This window comes from Solanum stenotomum, chromosome 9, assembly GCF_019186545.1.
Source record: "Solanum stenotomum isolate F172 chromosome 9, ASM1918654v1, whole genome shotgun sequence".
NCBI classification, from domain to species: Eukaryota; Viridiplantae; Streptophyta; class Magnoliopsida; order Solanales; family Solanaceae; genus Solanum; species Solanum stenotomum.
This window is the reverse complement of record NC_064290.1, coordinates 11,398,200-11,421,750: the sequence shown is the minus strand read 5'-3', so window position 1 is coordinate 11,421,750 and position 23,551 is coordinate 11,398,200. Positions and strand designations below refer to the sequence as shown.

General features: G+C 34.1%; 1 protein-coding gene across 2 annotated transcripts in view; it reads left to right on the top strand.

Moving 5' to 3' along the window:
* The window catches only part of LOC125875982 (uncharacterized), a 23,834-nt gene extending 9,064 nt beyond the window's left edge, over positions 1-14,770 (top strand). The window contains exons 10-16 of one of the 2 annotated variants that reach the window (XM_049557067.1): positions 1,233-1,424; positions 1,502-1,581; positions 1,691-1,763; positions 1,854-1,952; positions 11,197-11,302; positions 13,064-13,151; positions 14,050-14,770. In XM_049557067.1, coding sequence (XP_049413024.1) covers positions 1,233-1,424; positions 1,502-1,581; positions 1,691-1,763; positions 1,854-1,952; positions 11,197-11,302; positions 13,064-13,151; positions 14,050-14,224 — 813 coding nt within the window. In that variant the 3' untranslated portion in view covers positions 14,225-14,770. The remainder of the gene's footprint in view (positions 1-1,232; positions 1,425-1,501; positions 1,582-1,690; positions 1,764-1,853; positions 1,953-11,196; positions 11,303-13,063; positions 13,152-14,049) is intronic. The other variant, XM_049557066.1, reaches the window with a different exon arrangement.
* The last annotated feature ends 8,781 nt before the right edge of the window (positions 14,771-23,551 follow it).

Sequence of the window (23,551 nt, the reverse complement as noted above, 5' to 3'; positions counted from 1 at the left end):
CCACTCTGTGGGTTGTAAGTTTCCAATTCATCATTCATTGAGTGATAAATTTTTTGTGTGAATACAAAGCTACCCTTATCTCAAAAAAAAAAAATGGATCATGAAAAAAAGGAAGAGCATAAAGTAATAATGTTTGGGAGAAATAATAGAGAGATGTAAGGGAATTAAGAACACTGAAGGTGTGTCTTTTATGGTGAAAGTGTGGAAGGTATTATGGGGTGAAAAACAGAGAGATTAGGAAGGAGATCATAGGGGTGTAAGGGGGGGGGGGGGTGCTAAAGTGTTTTTTCAAACTTTTGAGGATGCAACGTTTTAGTCTGAAGGGGCAGTGATTTGGGTAATTAATTGTCAAAACTCTGTAAAAATAGTTAAATACATTCCTGATTTGTGGCTTGCCACGTAGGCGGGCCTTGGATTCTCTTTTATATATATATAAGATTGCCATTGGTCTGAGACTTTATATGTCAGTTATTATCCGTTCTGTATTTGTAGCTCGACATCCATTTTATTGACAGTGTAAGTGCTCTTAGTTGTCCCGGTCAATATATGTGGTTGCTCTACAGTTATGAGGGCTCAATCATCGGTTTTAGTTCCTTTTTCTTCCCAGTTGAAGTTTGTCTTCTGTATGTTGTGAGGGCATGAGGTACATAATCATCATAAATTTTTATTCTACTGATTTATCTGGTACAGACTGGAGTTCAGGTCTATTCATCAGATTTAATTGTGGCACACCTGAAAGATGGCAAGATGCATCAACTTGTTTTTAAGTGACCATGCTTCTTGAATAACTAGTTAGCACTTCTTACCTTCTAATATTCAAGAAATTTTCTTACGTTTCAGGTTCTTTGTCTTTATGTGATGAAGACATTAAGAACAATTGTCTTTACAGTTTATCATCCTCTGCACGTGTGCATGTGTCTGTGTGAGGAAGGATTTAGACATGTTTTTTTTTTCATTTGCTCATGATGTGGATATCATTTATTAAATGTTTTTGCCTTCTCGTTTTAGAGGACTCAGAAGTTTGAGAAATTAAAGATAACATGTTTGATATTAGCAAAAAACTTCTGTATATTTTGTTTGTGACATATATAATGCAATTCCTCTGCTCTGTCCAACTTGTCGTACTTGCTATGACCAATTTAATCTAGTTTTGGGATGCAGTTTGCTAGTGGCTTAGATAACTTACTCTTTTTATGATTCAAGTACTATACGAACGGTTTATGGTAATGCAGGTGCCTCATAATAAAGTGGCCACTATCAAGGAGGCTTTAAAAATTTCAGAAAGAAAAGTTGCAACTCTGACTAGATCCTTGCATTCTTCCTTGAAACTTAAGGGAGAACCAAATTGTGCTGATACTATCATTTCTGTTAAGGAACATCTAATGAAGAGATCGTGTTGTAGATTCCTACGTCAAGATATGCAGGTCGCCTCTGTCCTGAGTTATAATGCTTCAAGCTTTTTCTTCTGTCACTAACATACATCATTTATTATTATTTTTAGATGTTTGTCATTCAGAGTGTGAGGAAAGGGAATGGCCATTACGATATCATCCTCAACTATCTTGATGTGTTGGTTCAAAGGTTTCTCTTACAATTTTCCTACTATTTTTCATGATTATGTTTTCGAAAAAATTTCTGTTCTACCTCTGTGTCGTGATTGTTTAGATTTTTATTTTTTTGATAATTCCAGTTTGAAGGTGACTGTTGGTCCAAATCCAAGAATCATCATCTCTAACAATTTGAATGATCCACTAATCACAAAGGTAAAAGTCATGATTATGCTGAGAAAAATTGTCCTGTATTTCATTTCCTAGTTTGATTTTATTTTGATGTGCTACATTTTGGCTCTGTAGAATTTCCCAAATATCAATGCTTGTGCTGCATTGAGATTTGTGTTAAAGGCTGAGATCTCAAAGAAATTTGGTGCTAGGACTCCCGCACAAGAAATGCAGGTAAAAAGTACAAACTAATGAATTTCCAAAGCAACAATAGACAATTTTGTATATCTATGTAAATTACCACCTTTCTCACATTGACAACAACTTTGAGAAATTAGAAGAAGAAAAAGAAGAGATATTAGGAATTGAATTGATTGATCATTCCTCAAGTTGATGGGATTAAATAGTTGTTACAAATTATGTAAATAAGGAAAGAAACTAATAAAATATTACATGATCTCTTAACTACCTAATTAAAGGGATTAGGGAATATTCCCATATCTAGACTATCTAATCATACCTTATTTTAATGTTCTCATATCTACACTATCCAAATATACCATAATTAACATTCCCCCTCAAGCTGGAGCGTATAAGTCATAAGCTCCTAGTTTGCCACATATATAGTCAATTCTAGATCCTCAGAGTGATTTTGTGAAAATATTTGCCAGTTGATCGAGTTGACAAAACTTGGGGCGATGTATCCAGACTTAATCTTTTCTCAAATGAAGTGACAATCTATCTCAATGTGCTTCATTAGAAGCGATATGTAGTGCAACTTGGTTATCACAAATCAATGTCATCGATTCAACTCCTGCCATCTTCAATTCGTGGAGAATTTGTCTCAACCATATAAGCTCACACATAGCTAGTGCCATAGCTCTGCCTTTGTGCTTGATCTAGCTACGACAACTTGCTTTTTACTTTTCCAAGATATAGATTGCCTCCAATTAGAACACAGTAATCAGAAGTGGACTGCCTGTCAGAAGGAGATCCTGCCCAATCTGCATCAGAATATACAACAAAATTGGTATGTCCCTTATCTTCATACAATAAACCTTGTCCTAGGGAGCTTTTGATATATCGCCGGATGCGAATCACTGCATTCCAGTGACTATCACAAGGTGATTGCAAAAACTGGCTAACTACACTAACAACAAATGAGATGTTTGGTTGCGTGATCGTGAGATAGTTGAGTTTGCCAACAAGTCTCCAATATCTGTTAGGATCTCTTAGAGGCTTCCTCTGTCCTGGAATAAGCTTAATATTTGGATCCATTGGATTGTCCACGTGTTTGCAATCCAACATACCACCGTCTTCCAAAATGTCTTAGGCATATTTCCTTTGAGTAATAGCAATACCGTGGCTAGACCGTGCCACTTCAATGCCTAGAAAGTATTTCAACTTGCCCAAATCCTTAGTTTGAAAGTGACTTGGGAGGTGTTGTTTGAGTTGAGCAATACCTTTATGATCATCTCATGTGATAACAATATCATCAACATAGACAATTAAAAAGATATGTTCGTCGTGAGATGAATGCCTATAGAATACAAAGTGATCAACTTTCATTTGGATCATTCCAAATTGTTGGACAATAGCTCGAAAATGACCAAACAATGTTCTAGGAGAATGCTTGAGATGATAGAGGGATCAATTTTTTTTACAAACTAGCCTAGACTCCCCTTGAGCAACAAACCTGGTGATTGCTCCATATATACCTCTTCAACAAGCGCTCCATGTAGGAATGCATTTTTGATGTCTAGTTGAAAAAGAGGCCAATGATTCATTGCTGACATAGAGATAAAAAGACGGACATAAGCCATCTTAGCAACTGGTGAAAAAGTATCTCCATAATCAATGTCATAAATCTGAGTGTATCCCTTAGCAACCAATCTCGATTTGAGATGATCAATAGCTCCATCCAAGCCTACCTTAACTGTGAATACCCAACGACAACCAACTGTGATTTTGCCTCCAGGTAAAGGAACAAGCTCCCAAGTACCATTATCATGCAAAACAGTCATCTCCTCAATCATAGCCTAACAAGCTAGTAAGGAAGGCACGATATGAAGGTGACAGACGATGAAAACTTAAATAAGTATAAGAGGGAGTTTGATTGACAGTAGTTCTAGTACCTTTGCGAAGAGCAATGGGAAGATCATCTGATTAGTGCTTGACTGAAGCAGAAAACATTGTTTGAGCAAGTAATGAGTCACCAGGATTGCTTTGTGTATCTGTATCAGAGTTAGAAATACTAATTGGATTAGCAAGCTCAGTAGGAGGTTGAGGTCGTCTGAAATAGACCTTAAGAGTTGGAGGTGAAACTGAGGTTGGAATAGTTAGAATTGGAAGGACTGATATGGCCTTTTGATTTTCCATATTAGGAGAAAAATACGGAGAAGTCTCGAAAAAAAGTAACAAGATCAAGTACTTATTAGCAGAGGGATCAAAGCGTTTGTAACCTTTTTATAGATGAGAATACTGAGAAAGACACATTTGAAAGCATTGTGCTGAAGTTTATCTTTTCCAGCGGTAAGATTATGAACAAAACAGGTGCAACTAAACACACGAAGAGGAAGGGGAAACAAATTTTGGTGGACCAAGTATGGACTTTGGTACTGGTAAACTGATGAAGTCATGCGATTGATTAAATGACAAGCACTAATAACAACATCACCCCAAAAATGTAAAGGGACATGATTGTGAATGAGCAATGTCCGAGCTGTTTCAATTAGATGTATGTTATTTTGCTCAGCAACTCCATTTTGTTAAGGAGTATATGCACAAGAAGACAAGTGCAATATGCCCTGGGATAACATAGAAGAAGAGAGAGAAGTATTCTCAGGCATTATCACTGATTAACTTCTTAATGAAAATACCAAATTGATTGTGAATATCATCACAAAATTTCTGAAAGATAGAGAACAACTCAGATCTATTTTTCATTGAAAATAACCATGTGCACCTAGAATAGTCATCAATAAAAGTAACAAAATGAAAGCCTAAGGAAGAATTGACACGACTTGGACCCCATATATTAGAATGAACAATTTCAAACATAGAGGTGGCCCTATTATTGACGCGCTTTGGGAAAGAGGCACGAGTATGTTTCCCAAGCTGACACGACTCACATTCTACCAAAGATAAACTAGATAAATTGGGGACCATGTTCTGCAATTACAAGAGACTTGGATCACCCAATTGACTATGGAGCAATTCAGAAGAAACAACGGAAGTGAAAGCAACATGTGGTGTTGGAATAGACAACACGTACAATCCTTGTGATTCATGTCCTTTTCCAATCATCTGTCCCGTACTCCGATCTTGCACAATACCAGGATCATCAAGGAAGGTTACAACACATTTTAATTTTTTTTGTCAATTTGCTAATGGAAATAAGATTATACGGGCATTCAAGTGCAAAAAGGACTGATTTTAAAGGTATGGAAGGTAGAGGGTGAGCTATACCTATCCCTTTTACAATAGTCTTTGATCCATTAGCCAAAGTAACACTAGAGACGGTAGAAGGGGTAGTAAGAGTAGAGAGAGTATTTTTTTACCAGAAATATGGTCAGAAGCACCAGAATCAAGAATCCATTGTCCTTGAGATGAAGACTATGCGACATAAGCAAAAGAGTTACCTAGTTGTACTGTGACACAGCCGATGAGGTTGATAATTGTTGCCTTGATGTTTGGTATTGAAGGTATTCATTATAGTCTGCTCTCGTTAAAGTGACAGATTGAGATGATCCATCCTTGTCATTAGGTGTAGGTAGAATACCATCTCCATTATGAGCAATATTTGTTGTGTATCGAGGACGACCATTATTGTGTGGAGGCTTACCATGAAGAAGGCGCCATTCCTCTCTTACATGCCCTCCCTTAATGAGTACAATGTAAGAGAAGTCAACATTCCTCTCTTATATGTCCTCCCTTATTACAATGATTGCAATGTTTATTATTCCTCCATTTTCCTTTCCGGTATCCACCTTGGAAATTGTTAGTTTGGACCGTCATGATAGATGCATCATAAGAATTTACCTTTGGTGGTGCAGATGCGATGCGTAGTAATCTTGCAAATACTTCTTCCAAGGTAGGAACAAATGGGCTAGAAAGGATTTGGTCATGAACTGAGGTTAGGTCTGCTCGCAACCCAATCAAAGCCAAGACCATAAAGAACCTGTCTCTTTGTGTCTCATGCTCATCTAATTTGTCAGTAGAAGGCATAAGAGAATCAAATTTATCGTTTAAGGATTCTACCTGACCCAAATAAGTTGCCATGTCTTGTTGATTCTGTTGTAGATGAACAATATCTGACGCACCTTTGAAAATGAGCTGTATATCATTTGTATACAAAGTTAAATTCCACAGAAGACTACACAATTGTGCATCTATTTCAACCCAAGCAGGTCTATCAGTTGGTCCAATATTACTACTGTTTTTGAGCAAGTGATCTTCAAATCCTTGACCCATAAACCACAATTCTACAGAGGCTGCCCAGGAGGTGAAATCACCACTACCATCTAACTTTACAGTAGTAATTACCAGTGATGGTGTAGAAGAAACAATTGACTTAACAATCTGATTTTGAGTAATCTGATTATCAGTTTGGTTATGAGGCATTTTTATTTGTCACAAAAAGAAGTACCGATGAAGTAAAAAAGTAAGTGTCTTCAACAGATATGGAGAAACAAAGATGTAGATAACCAGATGTAATTAGACAGAGTTTAAATGACCTGGAGAAAGAGAGAAGAAAGAGAAAGGTGAGAATCGACACTTTTTTGATATGGTTGATTTAACAACTAATTGATCGATCCCTCCCTTCTTTTTTCTTCAGTTTCTGTTACTGAAAGAAAACATTCAGAGAGAGGGGGGGCTGAAAAAACAGCCTTGTGGCTTTGATACCACGAGAAATTAGAAGAAGAAAAAGAAGAGATATTGAGAATTGAATTGATTGATCATTCCCCCAAGTTGGGATTAAATTGTTGTTACAGATAATGTAAATAAGGAAAGAAACTAATATAATATTACATAATCTCCTAACTACCTAATTAAAGGGATTAGGGAATACTCTCATAGCTAGACTATCTAATCATATTTTATTTAATTATTCTCATATCTACACTACCTAAATATACCATAATCAACAACTTTCAATAAGATTAAACACACTGCTTGCGTCATCCCAGTAATTTGCACATCATACAGAGTTGTACTAAGAAAAAGTTTGAGAATCAAATGCAAACTTGAATTACCTAGTAACATATGGCTCCTAGCAAAGGCTGTGTTTGAGACTTCCTTGATAACCCTCTGAAAGTGCAGATTGAAGAATTGGGATCTTGTGAAAGCTGATACTCTTCCTGTCTAGTTTATGTCGCACACTTTTCCTTTTATTTTTTCCCAAAAGAATGACACGTTTCTACATATAGAAACAATTTTGAAGATTTAACCTAAATAGTCACCACCCAACTCCGTAAACTAAAAAGAGCTGGTGGATGTATAATATATGTAAATCGATGTAAAATATGTGTAAAACCGTGTATAATCTTTGCATATCAGCTAAGAAAAGTAAATAGTGAATCTAGCCGACTATTTATGTAAATTTCCTTACAATTTAACTTTTAAAATTTTCATTTCTCTTAATGAGATAGAGAAAGCATTTGCTTACATTCATTGGAGCTTTCTTTTGAATGTGTTAAGCACCATGGGTTATGGACCAACATGAACAAGATGGATACACTTCTGTATTTCCACAGCTAAGATGTTGGTTCTAGTAAACGGCTCTCAGAACAGGTTTTTTCAAACCCACTAAGGTCAGACAAGGGGATCACCATCTCCTATTCTTTTCATTCTTATTATGGAAGGCCTTAGCAACATGCTTCACAGTGCACTGGAACTTAACTGGATTAGGGAATATTCAATAGGCTTGAGGAGTCAAGAACTCAAGATGGACCTGTGATTTCTCACATCCTCTATGCAGATGAATCACTGATTTAATGTGATGCCGAGGAAGGACAGATGCACTATCTTAGACTTGTTTTGTTACATTTTGAGGCAGTCACTGGCCTCCATATAAATCTGCATAAGAGTCAGATGTTTCCAGTAAATGAGGTCCACAATCTTTAACTGTTAGCAAGTATTCTAGGCTGCAATGTTGGACTCTACCTTCTACTTATATGGGACTACCTCTGGGGAATAAATACAAGTCAATTGCTTCATGGGATGGTGTTCTTGAAAAATGCGTAAAAGGTTGTCTAATCAATATCTTTCTCTTGGTGGAAGACTAGTAAATAGCTATGTTGTTATTCCCTGTACCTGCTTTTGTTGCAAAGAAAATTGACAAGGTTCTTAGAGACTTTCTATGTCAAGGAAATAGAAACAAGAAATATTTCAATCTTATCAATTGAGATATACAGTTTTAAAGGGAAAAAGGATGGAGGCCTTGGGGTTAGAGGTTTGAAAATGCATAACGTTATCCTCTTAACAAATGGTTATGGAGGTTCACAAATGAGGAAGTTACTTTGTGGAAAATTTTATCAAAACTAAATAGGGCATCACAAACGAGGAAGGTACAAATGGTTAAGGGTAATTGTATTTCTTTACTTTCTTTTTGGACTAGCATGGCGGCAGATGCACATGATTGTTACAATGTAGAGGCTGTAGTCAACTTTATTAGTTCTCTACATAATCTGCAAGAACTATTTTTGTGCTACTCAGTTGCTCATTACCAACATACCCTTTATACTGATAAATTTGTAAAAATTCACCTTTATCATTTTTCTTTAAACTCTTAATGAGATGATTTAAGCTACAAACACTTTATGACTTGTTTTAGTCTTAGACCACAAGTTTCAAAAGTCTTTCTTTTTTAAACTTCAGGCTAGTCAAACAAGGATATATAGTTCGTGATTAACACATTTTCTTATTGGCTTGTGGTGACTATGTCACCCTGAAAAGGGGTCACGTGATTAGCACTCCATGGCATAACCTGCACCGGGAAGACCATCAACCCGTTTATTTACATGAAATTTGAGAATAGTTGTTTAATTCTTCAAACTTCAACCAACTCTTTCAATAGTGGTTTATTGAGTTCTAGGTTGTCATAACCATGGATTGATATTTAGCTCCAATGCTGAATTTCGCAATCATGCGTTGCTTCTTGCTCTTCTAATATACAAGATTGTCTCAACTGGAACACTATATCCATATTTAAAATGTTGATTAGACGGAGACCATACTCAATCAACTTGTGCATACCCAATAGTGTCCTTAATTCAAATAATGTCACCTGTTTCCTGGAGCAGAACCGAAGAATACAGACTAATGCGTCTCAATGAGCTTCAGATGGAGAATCTAGAAACCCACTGATGATACTCTCTAAAAACAAAATCTCAGATCGTGTTATACAGAGAAATTTCAGTTTTCCAACTGATCTCTTGTTTCACCTAGGGTCTCTTAGAAGTCCCCTTTGACCTGGGAGAAGCTTAACATTCAGATGCATGGGGTATTGATAGGTCTACAGTTTTGTCATCCTTGTTTTCTCAAGTATGTCCTGAGCATACTTCATTGTGAAATAACAATACTTGATATAGACTGAGCTACTTCAATACCTAGGAAATAGTTAGGTCCTTGGTATGGAATTGCTGAAAGAGACATTGCTTCAAGCTGTGAATGCCCTCTTGATGACCATCAGTGGTAACTGTGTTATCATAGATTATCAAATAGATGCATAGATTAGAGGCTGAGTGTCAGTTAAATACAGAGTGATCAAGGTCGCTTCAAATCGTGCCAAACCATGTATAATTGTGCTAGATGTTGAACCCATAATTGAGTAATTTAAATGTTCTCTCAACGATTTAAGTTTTCAGATGGGATGATCATACACTTCAATATGGTATCAAAGTAGAGCAGATAAAGGTCCTGAGTTCAAGTCTCATCGCTATCCCTTAAAAAATCCTTCCACGTGCTTGGCCTATGAAAAAGAATCCGGTTAGCACCTGATAAGATCTAAACATATCATTCAAGGTTTACTTAGTTCAATCTACGTACATAAAGGTCTAAAAATGTCAGTCAAGGCTTATCTAGTTCAATTTCAACTGTTGGATTTCAGCTCTAGGCCATCAAACCATTACATAACTAAGGGTGAGGTCTTTACTCACCCATCCTATTTCCACCATTCCGATAGTCCATTAAATACTTTTTTGATCATTCATGGTCATTAATTACAACCACCAACCCCTTCAAGTTTTTCTATCCACTAACCACCATTAAATCCCCTTGATGTGAGCACCACTCCAACCTCCATGAAATAACTAATATCTACCATACATATTACATAGTTTACCCATATCACATTGATACTAATTTATCAAGCCAAGGTGGAGAAATTACCTTAAAAGGATCAACACCCCAACTCTTGTCCTTTTGAAGAACTTTTTTTTAGCAATCTAAGCACCTAGAATAGGTCTTTGAAGGGCTAGCATTTATAAGCATTAAATATACCAAATTACTGATCCTACCTTTGTTGGTTGATCAAGTCTTAGGGTGTAATTTCTCTCCAAAACATGTCCCCTAACTCATGACTTGAGTTTTTGGACAAAATCTTGAAACTCCTTTTACAGTGGTTGAGGTTTCACACTGTGGCATATGTTGTTGGGGCCACCGCGTGGGTAATGCGCGAGTTGCTTGGCTTGCCAGACAAGTTTCACGCCTTAGTTGTTTGATAGTCATTAAGCTTCCTTGGCAGCAAACTTCCTTGGGTAACGTGGCAGTGAGGCTAATGCCTGATCTGGTCGACATCTGGGCAACCTTCATGTGTTAGACTCAAAGTAGATACGACTATTTTCTGGAACTCATCCATTAATACTCTGTTTCACTCCACGCCGTGACTACCGGGTGACTTGCTTGGCCTACCAGGATTGGGCTGAAATGTGCTGAAACTTCCTCATGAAAACATGTCCATGCATTATCCATGCCATGATGAGACTCCCTTAGCTTCCATGCAATGGGCGCGTTTTGGTGTGATAGACTTGTAACCTATTTAAACTTCAAAATTCTCCCCTTTTGCTATAATATCGATCCCAACTCATCACTATTTTCTAACACCCAAGTCAACATCCACATCATTGTTTAAACATTGAAATCACATATGTCTGCCTATTACGTCTGCTGCTTTTGAAGCTTAGAAATATGATGCTGAAGCAACAGATATAATTCCTGCGCAAATAACTATAAAATCCACCGAAAGACTTATTTTGGGCCATTGATTGTTGGACACCAAAAGAGGAACTATCAGTAAAATGATTCTCAAATACTGATGTTCTTTTTCATGTCCGGAACTGTGTTAGAACTTCGACTTTAACAACTTGCGCTTTAAAAGAAATCTTTAACAGCTAACCTTGCTGAGCTGCTTTTTGAATTCTGCCTAGATACTTCAAGCTTCTTGGGATTAATGCAAGTGTATTGATAATATGTGCAGGTTACTCGTTCTCTTTTAGGCAACTCGCTTGATGTGGTTGCCGAGGTGCAAAAGGCACAAACACAGTTCCGTAACTTGGCTGATATTACCTTTTCCGCTCCAACTGGTATTGTTGTTGGATTCTTTCTTTCATTTCTCGCTCGACCTGCTGATTTCTGCTTATGATATCTGTTTGCACTTAGGCCTCTACTTCTCTAGCATCAGGCGCTTGCTGACAATTATTTTAGGGTTATTTATTGCTGTAATTTCAGTAATTTAGAATTAATGTTTGAGGTTGCTTAATTAGTCCTTCTAGGCTTCTACCCTATATTAATGTTTGAGGTTGTTTAATTAGTCCTTCTAGGCTTCTACCGTATATTATCAGACATTATTTGACTAGGTATGGAATTTTAACATACTAATATATATGACTTTTATGCTATATTGATGGTGTGAAATTAAAATAATCTGTGTAAAGCTAATTTGAGAGAACATTTGAATAGATTTACTTCTGCAAAATCCTGAAATTTGCAGAAGTTACATTGAATATATCATTAATAGAATGGTTTAACATGTTGGGATTTTCTAAAATAGAAAGCCTCATGTAAAACTGAACAGTGTGAATATTTTAATATTGTTGGATTAGGGGTAGTAAGTTCTAATTTGTATGCATTCTTATTTAATTTAGTTGTGCTGTTGTGTGTCTTGCAAGATTGGTCACAAAAGGTACCGTTGTGGGAAGACTCCTTCTGTCTTCCTATTTAGTTCTAATTGAATTTTAGATTAACATTTCCTTTGGCTGAATACATTGATAGCCCCTTAAACTTGTGAGTAAATTTCGTTTAGACACTCGAACTATGGCATGTTCCAATTAAGCACCCAAACACATGATAAAGTATTCCTATTAGGCACTTCCAACTCATATTTTGGAAAAGTTATTTGTGTGTGTTCACAAGCCCCCTTATGTTGATAAGTTAATAACATAAAATTGCCTCCTTTAATTATACACATCAGCATCATTTGGAACATGCATGAGGTTTTCCCCCTTATTGAGGTCAATGCATACAATTAAAGGAGGCGACCTATTTTAAGTAATTAGCTTATCTGCGTAACAGACGCTTGGGAACAAGCGCAAAGGTTTTCCCAGTCGGAAGTGTCTAATAAGAGAACTTTATCATATGTTTAGGTTCTCAACTGGGACATGCCATAGTTTGAGTGTCTAAGAGAAATTTAATGGCAAGTTTAAGGACTTATCGATGTATTTTGCCATTTCCATTGTGTCTCTTCCTTTCAAGGGGCTATTTGTTATTCTTTTCATCCACCTTAAAGTTTTCTTTCTCTTGTCTTGTAAGTCTCACATCAGGCTGTGTCGCCTGTTTGTTGCACATCCTTTTTGTATTTCTAGCTATGCAATTCTGATGATTGTTGTCATTTTTCATGTTCTCAAGTTGTTGAGCTCCTCTTACACACTACATTTCATGTATTAGGTTTCTAGCATGGAAATGTACTAAGAAAATTGAAGATAAGTGACTAGTAGCGATAGCTTTGCTGTCCCCTGGAGATGAATACTGTTAATTATTATCTTTGACTGCATGGTTATATCGCATGATTCTTTAGTTCTTTTATCACCAAAAGGAGGGAATTGTGAATTAATTCATATTTTAGGATTGATAGACAGATGAATTTCATGCCTAGATGACACATGGGCACTTCATGCCTTTACTTTTACTGCAATTTATTGGAAACTAAAATCTTCTGCAATAAACAGTAAATTTGTCCTTATGGAGTAGGTTTTTAGTAGTCAATGCTATTGGCAGATAATTTAAACTATTTTGGTAGTATAAGCATGGGACATCTTTATACTGAACACTTGACTTCACGTTTGCAGTTGAGAAACTTAAGTTGCAGCTTCATTTTATGAATTTTACTACTGGCAAGAAGGTGAAACTGACACTAGACGTGTCATGCTTGAATAGGTAGAGTCTTCATGTCTATACAGCTTCTATCTTTTGCTTTCACATGATGGTGTATGAACTAGTTCATGTTTCCGGCAGGATAAGTTGTCTTCTACTGTGCATTATAAGTGTCCCTTTAGTTCTCAAAACCAGAATGAAGAAAGCAAACTCAATCTTGAAATTAGTTTGATAAGTTGGTTGCTTCTTATAGGTGATAAGACGAGCACAATGAAATCATTTAAGCTATTTTTTAATACCAACCTATCTGGTCTTTGATTATTTTCGTCTGGTTTCTCTGTCCTGGTTAGAAACATAGAGAGCACGGGTTGTTTGTGTATCATTTCTTGAAACAGGAGAGTTGATGTATGATCTGAACATAATAATGCTCCATTAGTTCCAGTGTTCTCTTCTTAGAGAAAAACTTAAAAACATTAGCTAGTCACTCTCCTTAGTCTGGTGGTTTTTAAACTGCTAGGCGCTAGCTTGTCTCAGATGTAGGAATCATATGGTAGGAACATCTAATTATTATCAAGATTGGATAAAGTTTTGCATTTGAGGCACACACAACTATGCTCTAAGCAAATAGGCGTTAAATCAAGCAGTTAAGGTGTACTGGTGACCACATGTGGCAGGACAAATACATCGATTTAAACCATATTTCTTATGTTACCATGTCCAAAATTTGTCTAAAGTTCTGCATATATATCATTTATTACCTCAGACTCCTTACTGGTAATTTAGTCAGAACTTTTTTTCCTAATAGAAGTAATTTTTCAATGATCATATAGGTTGTGTTGATTGTTATTGAATTCTGCTTTTCATCAATTCTTCATAATATTATCATCAACTTCTTGTTGTTATGTGACAACATCTTCATCGTGTCTCACAAGTTACTGACATTCTGAGGATTTTCTGACAGAGGAGTCTATCCTTCAGAAGTTGTTCCATCCCAGTTTGCAGCTCTAGCTGTTCCTGTGAAACATTCAGATGATCCACTACTTGGTGAAATTAGAGATGCTGTCAAAAGCCTTAGAGCTGGATACATGAGGATTATACGGTTATGTGGTTGTATTTCGCAGGTGGTTCAAGCCTAGGGCGGATAACTTCAGCAGAAAGGAAAAATTAAACAACTTGGATGAATGGACTCTTCTTGGGGCTGCCACTGCATGGAAGGCAAACAAACTTACCCTTGCATGCTGCTATAGTTGTCAAATTGCACAGGTTCGACATGCTCACAGGTCCTTTACTGTGTTAACAACGCATCATATGTTGAATGATGATGGTGGTATATAGGGTGAGACTGTAGCTGAATGTATAACCTGTTTCCTTTGATGCTGAAGTATTGTCCTTGGGGCATTTTCCCAGGTTTGTTTGTTTTTCCTTTTTTTTTTTTTCTCCAAACCCTTCTTATTTTGTTGTTTTTATTTTTGTGGACGAGGGTTTTGGGGGGGTCTGAAATGCAGAACTAGAATGATCAGTGTGTACTTTAATGAATTAATACAAGTTGTTAGGCTAGCTACATTTTGCTCATGCACATGTGTCCCTAAAGAAAGGGTGAAAACTCTGACGAGGAACACTATAGTTTGCCTAGTTTAGCTGTATGGGTTTTCATTCTCTTACCAGCTATGGGCGTTTTGCGTCTACGTCTTGATGCAAATGAATCCAAGTGTCGTAAATATTTGGAAATGTGAATTTGGCTAGGGATGGTTAGTATTAACTATTCATGATTGCATTTACTTTTCACAGGCTTGTTTGGTCATATGTTCTACTAATTGTCCTTTACCCTTAGAATCCCACCACCAAGTTTGCGCTCTGTATACGTTATAAGTATTGGAGATGTGATGATGAGGGAGACCACGTATTATTTCCTCATCTATAGTTAATGCATGTGCTTCATTAGTTGGGGTTGATTATATGCATCTTATCTTTCGATATTCTAAGGTCTTACAGTGATTGTCTATTTGCTTTACAATCACATAGACAGAGTTGATATCATCACTAAAACGAATAAATTATACGTTTGTATTGTCGGATGCAAGTAGTCTATATATATGTTTCGTTTTGGTTACTTGAGAAGTGTTCAAGGCTAACTCCTACTGTGGAATGTACCATGAAAAATGATATTTGAATATTCTCGACTTTTGAGATGACTATTCGGATGCATGTGGCTTATGAAAATATCATCTCCTGCACAAGACAAACTGAACAACAGGAACAGTGAGTCCTAATCATGATTATCTATAATTGAATGGCCAAGCGTACAAGATGTAATGGAATATCTAAATTTGATTTTTCAGTATGCATCCCATTGCAATAGGGGAAATTAAACTGTAATTATGATTAAGTACTTTTAAAATAAACAACTTGACTAGTCAAAAGGAAAGAACTTTTTACCAACGTGGGCGTGTTTCTTGTAAAACATAGGAATTAACTTAACCTTTTTTGTTATAAACTGAAATCACATCACTGTCTGTGTACACGTTACTTAATATTATGGAAAACATAATATAAATCAAACTTTATTGGTTGGTACTCCCTCCATCCACTTTTAATCGTCATGACTTTCTTTTTTTAGAGTCACACTATAAGAACTTTGGAAAAGGGTCGAAAATATCTTTAAACTATCCGAAATAGCTCATATTTACCTTTAAACTATATTTCGGCTCAAAACTACTTTTTCTGTCGAACTATTGGGTCAAAAGTACCCTTCTTATTAACGGAAGTTGTTAAATGCAATGTGGATGCCATATTGCATGCCAATAGGGTTCCACTGCCACATAGACTAAATCCCTAAATCCTAATTACTCTTTTTTCCCCCTCATTTCATTATTTTCCTTGAAACTCTAGTCGCGAAATGAGGGGAAAGCTGTGAAATCCTAACTATCATGCTTTGAAATCGTAAACATAATAAAATAAGAAAAAAGATTTACTAACCTACAACCACGAATATCCATTTTGAAACTCATCCACAAAGAAAGCTATGAAATCCTAGCCGCAAAATGATGGGAAAGCTGTGAAATCTTAACTATCATGCATTGAAATCATAAACATAATAAAATAAGAAAAAAGATTTATTAACCTACAACCACGAATATCCACTTTTAAACCTTGCCACGAATAAAACTGTGAAAACCTAGCTGAGAAATGAGGGAGAAGGGATGAAATCATTTTTGGAAAATAATGAAATGAGAGGAAAAAAGAGTAATTAAGATTTAGGGATTTAGTCTATGTGGCAATAGAACCATATTGGCGTGCAATGTGGCATCCACATGGCATTTAACAACTTATGTTAATAAGAAGGGCACTTTTGACCCAATAGTTTGACGGGAAGGGTAGTTTTGAGCCAAAATATAGTTTAAGGGTAAATATGAGCTATTTCGGATAGTTAAAGGGTATTTTTGACCCTTTTCCGTAAGAACTTTGACAAACATTTTATGATGTATTTTTTCATCATATTGATATGTAAAAAATTGCAATTTATAGTACTTTGTGTATAGTTTTTGAATATCTAAATTTTTTATTTAATTAATTAAATTGACTTTAAAAAAATGCTAACATGATAATTAAAAGGGGAGGGAGTAAGTTTAAAAAGTAGCAGTCCCCAGAAATTTTTTGATAATGAAGCTTAGTAACATGTTTCAAGTACCACACGCCAAAAAAGTGGGACTTATGGTTTCTTAATTAAGAAGCAAACTATTCTCAAAGGTTCTCCAACCAACATATAGATATTGACTTATCATACATACTTGTAATTTCGTCTCAACAAAACCATTAATGTTGAGGTCCCTATTCCTCCCTTTTTCTTTTTTGACTTTTTAATTATTGTTACAATTTTGTCAAAGCACAGGGATAGTTGAAATTAGGGCGGTTCAAGATCGAATTAAAATCAATAATTCAAATTGAAAAGTTGATGATTTAGCAGTTTTGGTAATAATATTGATGTTTCTTATATTTGGGTTATTGATTTTTAACGGACTAAGGTTTTCTCTTAACAGATTAATCAATAATTTGATCGTAAATTATGTGTATATCAAATTCCTTGATTTAGGATTTAGTTTCATACTTGTTATTTCTAACTATCTCAAACTCTTGGTTATTCTATAAAATGCTAGTGAACTTTTAAGCAAGATGCAATCTTTCAGCTCATGTGCATGATTATTTTAGTTTGTCACAACCTTATTTCTAAGTGATATATTCAATGATTTTTTTTTTGTGTCAAATCTTAACAGTTAAATTGATAATCAAATATATAATGATAGATAAGCCAATAAGTTGATATCTTAATGATTCTATAATGATTTAGCACATCTAAAAAACAGTAACTAATAAATCAAATTGATAAATTTTAAAATCGAAATGAACCAATTGATATACATCGTGAAAATCCCCTCTTTTCTCTCTCTGAAAAGGTAGATCAAATAGAATTGCCAATATGAATGTAGATCTCGTTTCACTGTTCGACCTTTGGATTTTGGTAAACAACCCAAGAATTTGGTATCCCTTACCAAACAAAATCTAGTGTATTTGATAGGTGGTGTCATTATCAAAAACACATAAAATAACCACTCCTATAGACGTTATCAAAATATTTGATTAGACTAGAAATTAAATTATAAATGGCGGTGACAAAATATAATTTTATATCTCAAACAAAATAACAACTTAATATATTTGATGCTTTAAAATAATTTTCTGTCCACAACGTCCAATGACTTTTTATTGAAGCTTCACTAATTAGATTTATATCTTATTATGATATTTTAATATATTTTTTATTTTAATTTATTTATCTGATTTTGATTGACATCTTTACACTATTTATAAGTGAAATAAAGTTGGACAATTAGAGAATGATGAAGCACAGTGAGCTTAGCAATAGATATAAGTCCAGACAACTCGAATTTATGATAGGGTCATAGTATTATGAGCAACTTTCACATATAACAAACACAAAATTTATATTTGTATGTTATAGCAAAATTTGTATAATTGCGCTCCATAGCAAACATATATATGTATAATTCTCTATACATATACAAAAAAAGCAGTTGTATAATTCGCTATACATATACAAAGAAAGTTGTTGTATAATTCACTATACATATACAAAAGAAAGCAGTTGTATACAAAAGATCAATTGTATAATTTGTGTATGTATAAAACAAGAAAGAGAGAAAGGCAAAAGAAAATTGGGCAGGAAAATATTTGTATTGTATAATTATAAGTGTATAGGACGAAGATATATGTATTTGCATGTGTATCTACAATTTTCTCTCGCTTTATACAAACAGAAGCGCAATTTATACATTTCGTTTCTGTTTGTATAAGTGAGAGAGGCGAGGGTGGCGAGCGAGATTTGGGAGAGTAGCGAGCGAGATCTGGGGTGAGAGGAGAGAGGGGAACGAAAATATATGTATATATACAATTTCCTCTCGCTTTATACAAACACAAACACATTTTATACATTTGTGTTTGTATAAAAGCGAGAGAGGCGAGCGAGACTGCCACCAAACGAGACTGGCGAGCGAGATTTCACCAGGTAGAGTGGCGAAAATAACAATAGTTTGCTATAGGGTACAATTAAATCAAAGTATATTTATAGCATTTAATTTGAATAAATAGTTTGTTATTATATATAATTTTTCCTAATAGTATTAGCAAAACATAATATATATATAAACTTATTATTTAACTTGCAATTATATAATATTTATATTTTTTTAATTTTGAATATACATAAGTAGACACTTCAATTTGTATAAAATTAAATGAATATTTATTTCATTTCATTTGTTGTCTTACTTTTTTTAAAGATCTGTTTTAAAAAGAATATTTCTTTCTCTTTTGACAATGGTTTCATTTCAACTTTCTACGTTGCATTTTTAAGATCACAAGATTAACACTCTAGGGTGTGACATAATGGTTAATGAAGTGATTAAAAATTCTAAGGTTTTAAGTTCAAAACTGAGCGGAGATATAAAAATACAAGAGTTACCTGGTACCAGTTACAGACTGAAATTAGTTGAGGTGCGCGAAAGCTGATCCAAATACTACCATCATAAAAAGAAAAATCACAAAATTAAAAGGCACTTTAATATCTTTGACATATGTTTAATTTAACACAAAAAAAAATTCAAAATCCTCTTTTTTTTTCTTAAATTTCATACTATATTAAAACAAGATAAATAAATTAAAACGAAAGTAGTTATCTTTTTGCTTACCGTACTAGCTGTAATATGGGTAAGAATGTGATATCAGCGTGAAATAAAGTAGGGTCCCCAAAAAGCACATTACCTTTTTTTCCTTTCTTTTCTAATGATTGGCCGTCCCTTCAAGTTGTTAGGACCGAAATAATTAGGTGTAATGCGAAAGTTAGTAAAATAAATTTTGAAAGACTACAAGTAAGAACACAGATGAGAAATATATCAAAAGACATAAAAATTTAATGTGGTTCGATTAATCGACCTATGTCCACAAAGGAGATGACCAATCCACTATATAAATATGAGAGTACAAAATATAGAGAGAATAACATCAACCAATTCACTCGGAATACATGGAAGGTTCAAATAAGTAATAACGTACCACTTGTGTCCCACAAATTCTCTCCTTAACCAAAACTTTCAATGCCCCTAGAACTATATTGTGAATGGTGATTAAGTTAGAAGGAACAAAATTATATTTATAGTCATAAACCTTTTCCTACAAGAAAAAAGACTAGTCAATTCTAAATTTTTTCCTAAAAGGAAAATTTATTTATGATAAAAAAAACTCAGAGCAATTAATACCCAACACAAGTGGCTCATTAAAGTATATACTACTCCAATTGAAATTTTATCACGTGAGAGGCATAAATCTCCATTTCATATTAATTGAATTGTTGAGGTGTTTTACACCCTTCAAGAAAAAAAGATTAAGACATAAATTAGGCATACATTTTCATTTTTACCCTTATTAATTATTGTCAAATTGATTAAAATAACTAAATATTAGTTATGATTACTAATTTCAATACTAACTACTGAAGGGTAAAATCGGAAGAATATTCTAAAAATGGTTTTGAAGGTTAAACAATTCAATTAATTTAAAAAATAAAAAATGTCTCAACAATTCAATTAATTTGAAATTGAAAACGTAGACAATATGTTTTGGCAAGTGAAGTTTGGGTCGCACTTACAGAAAATGGCTAAAATCTCCATTTCTCTCTCTTTCTCCTATCCAATATCTTCTTCTTCTCCTTTTTTATTCCGTTTCTTCTTGAAATTTTTTTTTTTTATTAAATATTCTTTTTATTCAATAATAGTTATTTATTATTGGCTTAACACACTTCTTAAGAAATTATAAATAGAAGGATAATTTTCCTATATTATTTTTTGAATATAATAAATACAATGTCTTGAAAAATGTAATAGGAAAATGACTATAATTAATAATAAGGGTAAACTACGAAACCAAGTACAAATTATTCATAGATTTCATAAAGTAGACAAGTATTATTGAACATTTATTTTTAATATAATAGACAAATATTGTTGAACAGAAGGAATATATTTATTCATCAAAGTCGGAACTTAATACTTTTAGTAGGATTGCTTGTGATTTAGTTTGAATCATTTTTTTACTAAACGAAAATTACAATAATTAATTTGATTTTTCAAATGTTGAAATCAAGTCAAATTAATTAAGTCAATTTTTCATCATTTTTTTTCCTATTTGTTTTTTGTAGACTTCTAGAAAATATATAATAATATAAAATTTTGGTCAAGTTATATATAGGATCCTTCAAAAAAAATTATGCACTATCTAAGAATTTAATCATTTCTAAGAAATATGATAACTTATTTCCAATGATTTTACTATCTCTTTTGTCTCAATTTAAGTGACACATTTCATTTTTTGACAGGCAAACAATTAATTTGATCGAGAATTTGCTTATGGAATCTTCAATTTTTTTAAAATGAAATTTATTTATTTGTAAATTACGTAAAATGTACTATAACTCACAATAATTGACAATTCAAAATATTTTAAAGATAGATGAAAATTTTACAGTTAAAGATAGTCTGGTTTGAATCTCGAAATCTAAAATGTATCATATAAATTGAGAGAGATGGAGTATCTTTTTTTTACAAAGAGCTAAAGATTTAGCAACGATATAACAAGATGTCTTGTTAATATTTGATTTAAATAAAATAATCAATTAAATAAATATGAGCTATTTTGAATATGAAAATGCACTCCAAACATTATCAAAATAAATATATAAATTAAACTACGAAGTAAATGCAACAAATTGATTACTATAAAGCGAAACACATGAATACGAACAAAGAGAATAAAAAATAATACTTATAATATTTTTTTTAATTTTAAAAAAGGCTATAGATATAATCATTACGGGCCATTTATCGGTAAAATAATAGAATCAAAAAATTTATCCTAAAAATTAATGTCTGATCTTTTATAAACGAACACAAAAATGAATTATTCAATAGTAAATCTAAGTTTTCTTGTTCACATTCACTTTAAGTTTTCCTTAAATAAATGATAAAATAAAAAATAGCTAGATATTGTGGGTAAGTCTCCAAAACATACAATCTACTTAATAATTTAAAATAAAGATATTTATATAATTATAAATTATTTTAAAATTAAAATTATTTATAATTATGGAAAGATAATATTCTTTTTGAGACAGGTAAATTAGGATAGATAAATTATTTTTTTGTTATTGTTGTTGTTATTCTTATTATTTGTTATGTTATTTAAACCACGACACACTTTTTCCTATTTTTTATTCTTATCCTTTGTTGTGGATGATAAGTGTCAAGCTTTTTGGGATGCCATTCATCAAATCTAGTTTAAGATGCCTTCTTCTTCTTCTTCTTCTTTTGGTTAAGGTCTTATTATTGGCAAAAATTGACTATAACTAATGAGTAGTGACACATTTTGGATTTTAGATATTTAAAATAAACTAAGAGTAAATTCTTTCTTGTCTATCATTTTTAGTATTATGATTTTTTTCCCATTCAGGGTGCGTTTGACATAGGTAAATATTTTTCGAAAAATATATTCCAATTTCTTTTATATATTTGATTGATTTAAATAATTTTGATTTTTTTTTAGATAAACTTATTTTCCTTCATATTAGGAAAAAGTAATCTAATTCACCTAAACGCCCTCGATCCATTGCCCCAAAACCTATCACCTCGTAACATAACCTACCCCGCTCCATACCAACTCGAGATTCGATCCGAGATCACCTAATTCAAGACCCAACCCTAAATTGTGACCCAATGTCAACCTCAGACGAGACTCTCACATGACACAGTACTGGAGCCAAAATAAAAATAAAACCAAACTATCGCGACCTTGACCCAAAACTTGACCAAGTTATGGGTCGGTGTCGAGGTTAGTTATCAAGGTCGAAGTTGAGTTTCGAGGATCGGAGTTTGAACTTAAGGTCGGGTCTTGGGGTCAAATCGGGTCTTGGAGTCAGAATCAGGTCTTGAGGTTTAGGGGACGAGTCTCGGAGCCAAGGTCGAGGACGAGTCTCAAGGTTAGATTCAAGTGAGGTGTCGAGTCTCTGGGTTAGATCTTAAGGTTAAAATTGGGTCTTGAGGGTCAAGGTTGAATCTTCGGTTGGGGTCGGATCTTGGGGTCAGTTCGATGGTTGATATTAGGACTTGGGTTCAAGGTCCAAACTAAGGTTGGGTTTTGAGGTTAGGGTAAGGTGTCGAGGTCATGTAGAGTCTTGAGGTTGGGGTCGGGTCTTAGGGTAGGGGTCATGGTTGGGTCTTGAGGTTGGGGTCGAGTGTGGGGATATGGGTCGTTGTTGGGTCTCAAGCTTGGGGTAAGGTCTCGGGGTTAGGTTCGAGCTCGAGGTCAAATCTTGAGCTTAAGGTGGGGGGATTGGGGTTAGGGTTGAGCTTGTTCGAGTCTCGAGGTTAGGTATTAAGGTTGGTCTCGGGGTCAGGATTAGGGTTAGGTCGAGGTCAAGGGTCAGACCTCAATCAGTGTTAGGTTGGGGGTCAATATTAGGTTGGGTTCTCGAGTCAATGTTAGGTCAGGTTCGGATCCTACGTTGGGTCGAGATATGAGTTTTGGTTTATATTATTTTCCTGGATTACATCAAAATATTTTCTCCTTACACACTAAACATCTGAAAAATAAGTAAGAAAATCACTTATTTTCAAATAAATATTTTCTTTTTCTACGAAAATACCAAGCACACCCTCATTGTCGTTTTAGCAAAACTCAATGAAGCATTTGACAACTTTTGTGAGGTACGATTTCTTTCTTTGTTGAGTTAGCTAAATATCATTAATTGTAATCATTTCCCTAGAATTGACTTTTTCATTAGTCAAATACATTACAACAACAATAACATTTTCAGTGTAATTCTACAAGTGAAATCTTGA